Below are 12,591 nucleotides of genomic sequence, written 5' to 3'. Positions count from 1 at the left end.
ATGTGACACAATATGTGATCCACGGGGTCCAAAAATTGTATACTAGGAAATTACACAACTTTTATCTAAAAAAAGGTCCAACCTTGATTCTTGATCCTAAGTCTTCTTTTTTTGGCGTAAATTCTGTCATATTCTTTTTTTCTTCGATAACTCATAGTCACAGTATTGAAATATGATTTAGATTCTTGGCAAAGAGGCACGTGTGACGTGTTTTGCAGCGACACAACACTTAAGAATTCGCGGTAAAAGTGAATTCTGAAATATATTCAGCGGCATTTCTGTAAAGTATTATCATAAGGAAGACGATAAAACAGGGCTAATATGAAAAATTAAATAAAAATAAAAAATTCAAATCTCTTAAAAGGAACTTCTAAGTTTTACAATATGAAAAAAATTAATTATAATGAAAAATTTAGATGTGATGAAGATGAATAGCTGAGACCCTCGAGAAGGGGATGTTTTAAACGATGGTGTATTTTTGGACCTACGCCCATCCCCTCTCCTGCCCATCCGACCTACAAGCACGTGGTTTTAACAGCTGTGGTAGGTCATACATTGTAGGTCGGATGGGCACGTTAAAAACAGCATATTCGTGCATCCGACCTATACTTTAAGCTGTCGCTATGGACACGTTAGTTATAGGTCTGATGGGCCTTTTTCGTAGGTAGGATGGGCATTTTTCCTAGGTCGGATGGGCACTTTTCGTAGGTCAGATGGGCATTTTTCGTAGGTCGGATGGGCATTTTTCGTATCGGTCGGATGGGCATTTTTCGTAGGTCGGCCGGGCACTTTTTGTAGGTCAGATGGGCATTTTTCATAGCGCTCAGCCAATTGACATGTGGCCGCAGCGCTCGGCCCCCTATAGCCATGTCCTAGCCGCAGTGCTCAACCCAGCAATGAGCTTAACCTAACCTAACCCTAAATATTCACCGATTTTATTAAAATTTGTTGAATTAAAGATCTTTCATGGCCGCAGCGCTCCGCCCCTTAGTCAGTCCTAGCCACAGCGCTCAGCCTAGAAATGAGCTTAACCTAATTACCTAACCAATTAAATATGCACTAATATTTTATTAAAAATTGTTAAAGGCTTGCATATAATATGCATATAGCTATAACAGTTGTTTATCAAGTATGCGGGGGGGGGTGGAGATTTTAGATGAAAGGGAAATACTACGGTAAAATTTGAAAATAAATGGCGCAAAGCACCAAGAAAATTTTCAACTATACTTTTTAAGGGGGAAAACACCCCTTTGACGATGAGGGCAAGCCCAAACACCTGATTTTTAATTTGCTCATATAGATCCCATGGGGGGGGAACGAGGACTACTGCCCCCCCCCTGTATATGCGTCTGTGCATAATGCATATAGCTATCTATGGTTGTTTATCAAGTATGTAGTGGGGTGAAGATTTTAGATAAAAGGGAAATACTAAGGTAAATTTTGAAAATAAATGGCGTGAAGTGCCAAGAAAATTTTTAACTACACTTTTTAAGGGGGAAAACACCCCTTTGACGATAAGGGCAAGCTCTTTTTTTACCCAGAACACCTGTTTTTTACCTTTGCCCAAAAATCCCAGGGGGGGGCAGGGCCCCCCTGGGATGCCCAGGGGGGGGAAAGAGGACTACTGCCCCCCCCCCTGTGTACGCTACTGACCCAATTGATGACTGCAGAAAATATTGGATTCAAAAAGTTGAGTTTTAGTCGAGTTTTTGATAAGTAGGTTTCAACAGTGGAGTTTAAGTCGAGTTAAAGTGGAGTTTTAAAGTGGATATTTGATCTCCTAGTTTTTATACTGACTTGGTAAAAACTGAGATTCAAAAAGTCCAGGTTAAATCGAGTTTATTCACCCAGATTTCACCCAGTTGATAAGTGGATTTCAACAGTGGAGTTTAAGTCGAGTTAAAATAGAGTTTTAAAATGGATATTTGAACTCCTAGTTTTCACCCTGACTTGGTAAAAACTGGGATTCCAAAAGTCAAGTTTAAGTCGAGTTTATTCACCTAGATTTCACCCAGTTGACAAGTGGATTTCAAAAGTGGAGTTTAAGTCGAGTTAAAGTGGAGTTTTAAAGTGGATATTTGAATTCCCAGTTTTCACTCGAGTTAAAGTGGAGTTTTGAAGTGGATATTTGAACTCCCAGTTTTCACCCTAACTCGGTGAAAACTGGGATTCAAAAAGTCGATTTTAAGTCGAGTTTATACACCCAGATTTCACCCAGTTGGTGACTGGAATTCAAAAGTGGAGTTAAAGTCGAGTTTAAGTGGAGTTTTGAAGTGGAGTTTAGAACAACTAGTTGACATCTAGTTGTAACATCCACTTCTGTTTTCTGGGATCTAGTATACAGTCCTATTTAATATATTAGGTTTAAACACCTGGGTACTGGGTACTATCTAGTGAACAGTCCTATTTAATATATTAGGTTTAAACACCTGGCTACGGGGCACTATCTAGTATATAGTCCTATTTGATATATTAGGTTTAAACACCTGGCTACGGGGCACTATCTAGTATACAGTCCTATTTAATATTTTAGGTTTAAACACCTGGCTACGGGGCACTATCTAGTATACAGTCCAATTTAATATATTAGGTTTAAACACCTGGCTACGGGGCACTATCTAGTATACAGTCCTATTTAATATATTATGTTTAAACACCTGGCTACTGAGCACTATCTAGTAAACAGTCCTATTTAATATATTAGGTTTAAACACCTGGCAACGGGGCACTATCTAGTATACAGTCCTATTTAATATATTAGGTTTAAACACCTGGCTACGGGGCACTATCTAGCTGCTGATGTAGACGAAGATCCTACTTCAGACAATATGAGAGACAAACTCAGAGGTAAGTTTTTTCTTTTTTAAACATTTTTTTGAGATCAGAAAAAGTTTTGGTCTGTTTAAACTGATTTGTGTTTTAATTTTCAATTTATTGAGGAAATGATTTCAAAACTAAATTCCTAAATTAAGATCTTCAGTGGCATTCAAGGGTCGTCTGAATTTTCATTAATAGTCCATTTTCATATTTTTTTTTACAGATTCCTTTGGTTCTGTTTATCATCTTGTATCTGTTCCTTATTCTCATGATCTTGCTTCCTTGTTTGAACTAGATCCTACAACACTAACCAGCAGGTAAAGCAGGAACAGTCTCTTGAAATAAAAGGCTAATTTTCCCTTATATTCAATTTAATAACATCGTTTCTCTCAGTTAGTTAAAAATGATAACTAAAAGGAGTTACAAAGTCACAAATTCTTACCAGTAAATACGCTTAAAATACATTTTGTGTTTGGAGTGGTCAGAGCCATGTACTCTTATTAATGACGGAAAGTCTTTAAATGATTAAAAGGATAGTGATGATGATGATAATGATAATAATGGTCACACTGATAATGTTAATGATAATAGTGAACGAATAATGATGATAGTTACAATAATGACAATTTTAATGATTATGATAATAAATATGATAATAATTATATGATAAAATTATAATGAAAATGATATTGATAATAATAGTAAAACTGATAATGGTAATTATGATACTAATGATAACGATAGTGATACTATTGACAATGGTAGTAATGATAATGAAAGTAATCATAATGATAATAATCATAATTATTGCAATCATAATGATAGTAATCATAATGATAGTAATCATAATGATAGTAATCTTAATGATAGTAATCATAATGAAAGTAATCATAATTATAGTAATCATAATGATAATAATCATAATATAGTAATCATAATGACAGTAATCATAATGATAGTAATCATAATGATAGTAATCATAATGATAGTAATCATAATTATAATACTCATAATGATAGTAATCGTAATGATAGTAATGATGATGATGATGATGTTGATAATTGTGATAATAACGAAAACATGGATAATAATAATAATAGTAATAGTACTGATGATTATGATGATAATGATAATAAAGACAATATGGATAATAATGACAAGAATAGTGATGATGATGATGATGATAATAATAATAACGACAATAAGGATATTAACGATAAGAATAGTGATGATGATGATGATGATAATGATAACGACAATAAGGATATTAATGATAACAATAGTGATGATGATGATGATAATGATAATAACGACAATAAGGATATTAATGATAAGAATAGTAATGATGATGATGATGATAATAATAATAATAATAATAACGACAATAAGGATAATAATGATAAGAATAGTAATGATGATGATGATGATAATAATAATAACGACAATAATGATAATAATGATAAGAAAGTGATGATGATGATTATAATGATAATAACGACATTAATGATAAAGAAATTCAAATTCTCTTTTTTTCAAAGAGGAGATTCACTTGTTCCACAGAATTCTTACGTCCGACTTCGTCACTTGGTTACTTCAAGTTGGGTTCATTCCACTTCTATACCCATAGGTAAGATAGGCACTGTCACTCCATGTCGGGTTCATTCCACTTATATAGGTAAGATAGGCACTTTGTCTCTTCAAGCTGGGTTCATTCCACTTCTATACATATTGGTTAGATAGGCACTTTGGCACCTCAAGTCGGATTCATTCCACTTCTATACCCATAGGTAAGATAGGCACTTTGGAACTTCAAGTTGGGTTCATTCCACTTCTATACCCATAGGTAAGAAAGGCACTCTGGCACTTCACGTTGGGTTCACACAATTTAAAATCGGAATTTTAGGTTTCCATTTGGGTATTTTATTTTCAAATGCAAGAAGAAAAACATTTTTTTTTGAGGTAAATAGAATGTTGAAAAAAGTAGGTTTTTTATCAATGTGCGTTTCTTCAGCTTATGATATCTGGAGAATTGATTATCGTGATAGTTGGTCTTTTTACTGAAAAGTCCCTCCTATATATTTTTTTTAACTATAAATTATAATAACTAACTTCTATTCGGTCGTTTTGAAAAGACGTTTTCTTATCAAAATATCCTGAGTCCTAATTCTTCTTATCTTTTAATTCAATTTTCCTTTTAGATTTAGATGCATTTCTAATGGATTGCATGTCATGCTTGTGTTTTAAATTTAAATGTAAACAGAAATAAAAGTTTTAAAAAAATATTTAAGAATATAGAAAAAAAAAATAAAAGATTTAATTATTTTTTTTCACTTCTCGGCCATCCATCAAGTTTACGGGCTCATACACTACAAAGCACTTCTGCAATCTTGGTAACCAAAGAATGCAAATTTTTGCAGATTCATTTTTGCATCATTCAATGCATGTTTTCATTGTTTTGCGGACCAAATTGCGACTTTTTTTTTGCAGAGGCTAATCTGATACTTTACCATATTTGGTTTGTCCCCCCCCCCTCCTTGTAGAGAACTTTGAGAAATTACAAGAAATAATTGTTCAAAAAGAGGTTGTAAGCTTAATTTTAAGTAACCCTCATGCATGCAAAGATGGCAATTCCCGATTTACAACGGTACCCTTGAAACCTTTGTCTGATAACGTATGAAAGAGATATCAATGTTTTTGTTTTTGTTTTTTAAACTGTTTATTTTCATTTGTGGTTTCTCTGCGAAAGGGAATTCCGCATTTCTTGTTAAAATTTCAAGGGTACCGTTGAAAATCGGGCATTGGCATCTGTACACGGAGGGTCCCTTTAAATTAAGCTTACAGTCCCTTTAAATACGTCGCTATTTTGTACGAAGTTAATTTTCAACAAACTATTTAGAAGCAGAAAAAGAAGAGTTTAACTTTGTAGCTCCTTACTAATTTGTTTTAACTTTTATTGGTCGACTCGGTTCCAGTAGAACAACTTGCAGTATTAGTTGTTGTTGCAATGCACTTTGGGTCATATCATGAATATGCAGTGTTCAATCAGATACATTCAGATGCAGAGTGTCTCAATAAATATGGAAATTAAAAGACAGCTTTTAGGTCGTTTTTGATTTACGCGGCATGCGCTAGGAATATTGTAGACAGAGGGTACAAAATAATATACTAGATAAAGAAATATCTACGTTTATCTCATAGATGCTGGCAATGTTGTTCAACATTCTATGTTGCGAAAAGGACGCATTTATGAGGACGGACAAAAAAGGACGCAATTATGCATATCTACATTGAGATAAAAGTGGACGCATTTATACGGATCCACAAGGAGGACTGACAAAAGAGGACACATTTATAAATATCTACATAGAGAACACATAAAAGTGGACGCATCTATGCGGATCCACAATGATTGAGGACGCACAAAAGAAGACACATTTATAAATATCTACATTGAGGACACATAAAAATGGACGGATTTGTGCGTCCTCAATGATTGAGGACGCACAAATTTTAAATATCCACACTGAGAATGTAAAAAAGAGGATGAAATTATAGATTCACTTTGAGAACGCATATAAATGCGGCATTTGAACAGATTTAGATATATAATACTAATTTAAAATATTCGGACAAAAAAGAAAGTCCGAAGGGTAATTTTTTCCTCCCTATTTACCCTCCCCCCGCCAAAAAAGAATTTTTTTTTTTTCATGAAATGTTTGAGAAATTTGTATATATCTTGTTTTTTTTTTGTGTGGCCCAGTTGATCATAAAAACCCACTTAACTGCATTTGAGACAAGTAAAATGTAAATTTATATAAATAGGGACCTAAAAACAAAACATTAGTAGGACCTACAGAGGAGAGGGGTGAACTAACTTTGAAAATATTAATACAATCTCTCACCATTGTAAATACTAGAGACTTAAAATACTTTTATACCCTCTATAGTTTAAATTTCGGGGTATTTACAGAAACCTTCATACTTTTCCCACCAGTTCAAGGATCAAATAGAAAATATTGGGCTAAANCGGATTTCGAGAGTTAAATATTTTTGTTTGTAAGGTTTAAAGGTACGGCACACTAATAACATTATATATATATATATATATTTCTTATAAAATGGATCTCTTGTACGTTCCTTATGAAATTTGTCCTTTGTGCTAATTATATTTGCAGGTCCGCGACCTGGATTTCGCGAATGATGCTTGCAAGGTTCTTGAGAATGTTTCCTCTCAGCTTGAAAAAGGGATTATTTCCCAAAATGAAAGGAGAACTCTCACCACCCTTCTTCAAGGAAAATATGCATTATATATATATGAATAAAGAGAATGGGAGGATATGGGATTCTACTCCTTTAAGTTACTGTAAACAGGACAAAACTTTATAGTAAGTAATTTAAATGACTATATTGTTGAATACGAAAAAACAGTCAGAAAAAAAGAAGAAAAATAATAATGAAATAATTAATTCTATTAGATTAAAGGATTTGGTTGTTTTACGGTAAGTGCCCATTTATTGCTTACAAAATGTTGTTTGTTTACAATAAAATCTGTTCTAGAGTATTTCTATTACGTCACAGTTAAATGTAAACAAACTTTCATGACAGGAAAGTTATAAAGTCATATTTAATTTCACTTTATTTCACTATTCTACAGTGGTCAATAGAATTAAACGGAGAAGGAAGACGACCAGAAATAGAAGTTATAAGCTATAATGATTTTATGTTAAAATAGTTTAGAAAAGAAATGTCATCTCAAAAAAATGCAAAATCATAGATTTGAATTTACATCCTTTTTTCCCTTCTATTTGTCAGAATTGATCTTTATTATTATTTGATTGTTTTTACATACTTTTCAGAAATAAGGTATTTCAACTTTTTATATTTAGAGGTTGAACCGTCTTGTATAAACAGCTCCGTACTGAGGGACAGACAAAAGCTGCTCAGGGAGCAGTATATTCTGAAGCAGCTCTTTAGGATACTACAGGCCCCATTCCTCGAGTCAAAGGTATTTTTTTTATGAACGGGGGGGATAGATAATTTTTCTTTAAGCTCATTCTCTAAAGGTAGTTTTTTTCTTTAAAAGTTTAAAATTGCAATTGTGATTTCCTTAAAAAAGTGACTTGCGGATTTCTGCTGCAGAAAAAGGAGTTTAAAATGCCCGGTACCGTTATGAATCAGGCATATGCCCCTCTTAAAATGATGGTTCACTTGAAAATAAAAATGACAATCTATGAAAATAATGTGATGACTAATTCGCGAAGCTTCTCCTTTAAAAGTTTTAAATAAATAAAAACAAAATCCCTCATTTCCCTAAATTCTGCGCAGTCCGTTTAGATGATTGCAAAATTGAATTCATAGAAATGTCACATATGGTGGAAAAGTGATTGTTGGAAAAATTCCTTGTCATTCATGAAATTCACTTGAATATGTAAACCTATTCCAAGCTATTTTCATTGTGTTCTTCAGGAACATTCTGGGATGATTTCTATCCAAGAAACTATGCATTTAAAATAAAAAGAAACCAATTAACATTGTAAAAAATATGAGTATGAGTATGAGTTCCTATTTTGTGACGTTTGAACACAAAAAAGATTCTTTTTATAGTCCATTCATTTATTTATCTAAAGGAAAAAACATCTAATTTTTTGTTTGTTCTCAGGGACAAGAAATATCTGATTTATTTGAATATGTAGAAAATTTTCATTTTCATATATTTTTTTAGAACGGAGACGGTCCGTTGCTAAGAATAGATGAACTATCAGATCCCCGGCATGCTCCCTACAAACATATATTCAGGAACATCCGTTATTTTTACATCTGAGAATGGAGAAATTTAACAATTTTGCAATTTCCAAAATAATAAGTATTTATAATACAATTATATTTGTCCTGAGTCTTGTTTTTAATTAATTATTTTAGAGTTTTCTTAAATTACTTTTAGGATATCCGGGAACCAAAAAAGTTTAAAGCACATTGATTTAATATTCAGCTGATTGAGTAAGTCAGCATTTTTGAATTAACGGGAAAATTTAAACTCTTTGCATTTGCAAAAATGTGGGAATGATATCGCTTCACAATTTTGTATAGTGCTCTTTCAGAAACAATGCAAATATAAAGATATAATTACAAATCTTTTTCTGATTGATTTATGCTCCCTTCCATTTTCGCGAACACTCCCTTTAATCCCACAATAGATTTTAACCCCCCCCCCCCTTTTTACAATCATGTTAATTCCTTGATTAAATTAATATTTTTAATCCAAAAATTGAATTAAGTCCCCCCCCCCCCTTAAACTTTTGCGAAGAATCCCTTTATTCCTACGATAGATTTGAACTTTCACTTTAGTGACCAATCCTGTTCATCTCACTTGATTAGATTCCCCTTCTTACTTTCTTCCAAATCGCCCGATTGACATTAATTTCACTTTCACGAACAATTCCTTCAATTCCAAGATTGAATTGAACCCCCTTTCACGTTTGCGAACAATCCCGTAAAATCTTCGTTTAATCCCCTTTAAAGTTTTGCAAAGAGTCCCTTCAATCCCAAAATTGATTTGAATTCCCATTTCACTTTTGCATACACTCCCTTTATTTTTATCACCGTTTCAATTATGCGCACAATTGTTTAATTCCACGATAGATTTGAATCCCTCGATCACTTTTGCGAAGAATACCTTTAATCCCAAGATTAAACTAAATCCCCATTTCACTTTTGTGAACACTCCCTTTAATAACACGATTGATTATTGATTATTAATCCGTTCATTTCACTTTTGCAAAAAATTCCTCTAATCCCATGATAGATTTGAATCCTCTTTAACTTTTGCAAACAAACTTACAATCCCACGATTGATTAAATCCCCCCACCACTTAAACATTCACGAAAGTCCCCTTAATCCCAAGATTGATTTGAGAAGGATCCCTTGAATCCCTGGATTTATTTGAATAACTTGTTGTCGTGTTTAGGCTCTGCTATAGAATCCTCCGTCTTTCTCAAAAGGACTACAGGCAATTCTTCATTTTATAATTTCTTTAAATAGATTAATTTTTGTAATTTAGCCGTTTATTTGTGTTGTGGCTCGGTCTTCATTTCCACGAAATGTTGGCCGACTGTTTTTTTTATTTTGACTGTACTACCCTTAACTGAAACCCTTAATAACGAATACATCGGAAGAATTTATCAAATGTCGTCTTGACAATTTTTCAATGAGTTTTATATTACATTACGTAAATTTCAGTATTTGCGAAAATAAATAAATAGCCATGAATATGCGGGAACAGTTTTAAAAAGTTACATATAATCATTTAATTAAAAGCCTAAATATTTGCAACATTCCATTATCAGAAAGTGAAGAATACGACATTTGATGATTTCTTTCGATGTATTCTTTATTAAGGGTTTCACTGTATTTAAATTTGTTAATTAAAAATTTTTGCTCAAATATTTAAAATTAAGTATAAATTATATTTATCAATAATAATTTCATGTTATTTTTTTTTAATACGAACCAGGCCAAAATGTTCTGCATGTATGTCTTAAAATTTTAAGTTTCTTGAATCTTATAATTTTCGTAATTTTTGAGCTCTTTTCAACTTGTTGTCTTTTCCTTCTTTGTTCATGATTTGTTTCATTTTTGACCCGATTTATGAAAAATTTTGTGTTGATAAACAACATAAGCAATAAACATTATTATTAATATTAATTTTATTATTATTATTATTATTTTTCATGTTTAGGAAGAACCAGGAGTATATTGCTAAACATTTTGGATTTATGCAAAAGCAGATTGGCTACGATATCTTGGCCGAGGACACCATGACCGCTCTACTACATAACAATAGGAAGCTGTTAGAGAAACATATCAAGGAGCGTTATTTGCTCAAATTTATTCATTTAAAGGGACTGTTCATTTATTTCCGAATACTAAGTAAAGTCATTACGCACCAACTTTTGGAGTAAGACACATAAGTTCTCTCATGTGCGGATGGACGAATTGGGAAAAAGTTGCCTAAAAATATTTATTTTTAGAAGTAACAAAATCCGCGAAGAAGAAAGGTGATTTACAATTGTTACTGGGATAGTTTTCCCAAAGTGGCTCCCATGGGGCAAATTTCCTCTTATTGGCTCGCCGAAATACTTTCCTATAAGTGAAATGAAACCAAAATAACTTCGAACGGATCTTTTTATTGTTAATCCGTTCGAAAGCAATAAATAATTTGTACCCTTTTGGTGTGGTGACGAAACAAGCTTATTTCTTGGTGTGACAATTCAAGCTTATTCCTTTTGAATATTTCTTAAGTCAATTAATTCCCTAAATCTCAAGATACCGCCGCGCAGTATAAATGAAACACTGAACACAATCTAATCTATAAGTTTCTACCTACAATTATCTTAATTCAAAAGTTTGAGTCAATAACTTAATATAGGCTGATGAGATAGAGACATTTGTTCGGTTGGTTCAGAAAAATATGAAAACTTGGGATTCAAGATTCCTTGATTATCTTTCTGATCTTTGCATTTCAAACAATGTCGCCATTCCGGTCACCCAGGTAAGAAAAGACTTTCTAGCATTTATATATATAACAGAAATCTTTTGGATGTCCAATCATAACTCACAAACCCCTAGCCATATTTACCGCAAATATTTTGATTAGGGAATTCGGTAGAACCGCGGGGATGTCCTTAGATTGGTTTAAATTTTCTTAGTTGCGACAAAAGGCAAGCGCGGGCAAACGGTGGGAATAACTATTAGTACCTGGGGCGACGCTAGGTTTTTAAACTATTTTATAACAAAATTCTATTTCTATTTAAGGAACTGATTTGTAAGAGTGTTCTCAGCGAATCTAACTCAAATATTCTGATTCAAACTCGTTTAAGTAAGGGGGTTGCTCAGATTCAGGAGGAAGGAGATCTACAGGTAGAAAATGTTATTTTCAGGCTGAAATATAAAAAATCTTTTCGGAAAATTGCGCAATTCACGCATTTTTTTTGGAGGATTTGTGTTGCTGATGTTTCGGAATAGGAGCACGATGTTAAACCAGTTTTATGTTTAATGTTTAATTAGTTTAACTGTAGCTTTTTAGTTAACTTATTAAGTTAAATGGGCCTGTGTATACTGCACAATTGCTGTTTTTCATATTTATTGATAGTTATACAGTGGCCTCCTATTCCACATTGTTTCTGGGACCGACTGTTCTCACCCTGTATTATACTAGTATTCTACCTGGAGTATAGAAGGAACACCAGCTGAATATCAGATTCTTCATAAATTCTTTAAAACTCAAGTTGTAAGCCATAGTTTAGACCTGCACTTAGGATAGTTTTTAATAGATTTTGATAAAAATATTAACATGTCAAAACTGTAATCTGTTCAAGTTTGCCTTTATAAAAATCGACATGTTTATTCTAAGAGAGAAAAAAAAAAAACGATTGTTTAACAAGTTTCTTTTGGTTCGTTTTTTGCTTATATTTTCTCTTCTGGTTAAAATTTGGCATAGTCTAAAATTTGAAATTTGAAATTTGTAAAACTTCTCAGATTTTCAAGTTTTCAAATTGAACTCACTTATTGCACATCACTTTATCCTGCACTGTTTTAACTTTAATAATCTATTTTGTTTAAATTTTACAATATTTTTAAAATATTCATATGATATCAGATGGAAATATTTGAGATTTCTATATTTCTTGTTCTTCATTTCATTTCTTGTTCTAATCTTCGTGCAATAAATATTTGATTTGATTTGATTTGTTGGTCCATCCTTCAATCATACTTTG

General features: G+C 32.6%; 1 protein-coding gene across 1 annotated transcript in view; it reads left to right on the top strand.

The window, feature by feature from the left end:
* Nucleotides 1-2,756: 2,756 nt before the first annotated feature.
* LOC111712266 (inositol 1,4,5-trisphosphate receptor) overlaps nt 2,757-12,591 on the top strand; it is a gene marked incomplete at its 5' end in the record, with an annotated part of 72,338 nt that continues 62,503 nt past the window's right edge. The window contains 11 exons of the mRNA XM_023486837.1: nt 2,757-2,847; nt 3,041-3,134; nt 4,356-4,444; nt 6,879-6,886; nt 6,993-7,110; nt 7,647-7,822; nt 8,540-8,613; nt 9,783-9,824; nt 10,554-10,683; nt 11,244-11,366; nt 11,630-11,734. Of these exons, the coding sequence (XP_023342605.1) occupies nt 2,757-2,847; nt 3,041-3,134; nt 4,356-4,444; nt 6,879-6,886; nt 6,993-7,110; nt 7,647-7,822; nt 8,540-8,613; nt 9,783-9,824; nt 10,554-10,683; nt 11,244-11,366; nt 11,630-11,734 (1,050 nt within the window). The remainder of the gene's footprint in view (nt 2,848-3,040; nt 3,135-4,355; nt 4,445-6,878; nt 6,887-6,992; nt 7,111-7,646; nt 7,823-8,539; nt 8,614-9,782; nt 9,825-10,553; nt 10,684-11,243; nt 11,367-11,629; nt 11,735-12,591) is intronic.

This window comes from Eurytemora carolleeae, unplaced genomic scaffold (assembly GCF_000591075.1).
Source record: "Eurytemora carolleeae unplaced genomic scaffold, Eaff_2.0 scaffold1248, whole genome shotgun sequence".
Classification (NCBI taxonomy): domain Eukaryota; kingdom Metazoa; phylum Arthropoda; class Copepoda; order Calanoida; family Temoridae; genus Eurytemora; species Eurytemora carolleeae.
Note: the sequence above shows the minus strand (reverse complement) of the source record. Positions and strands in the feature narration are given on the sequence as shown.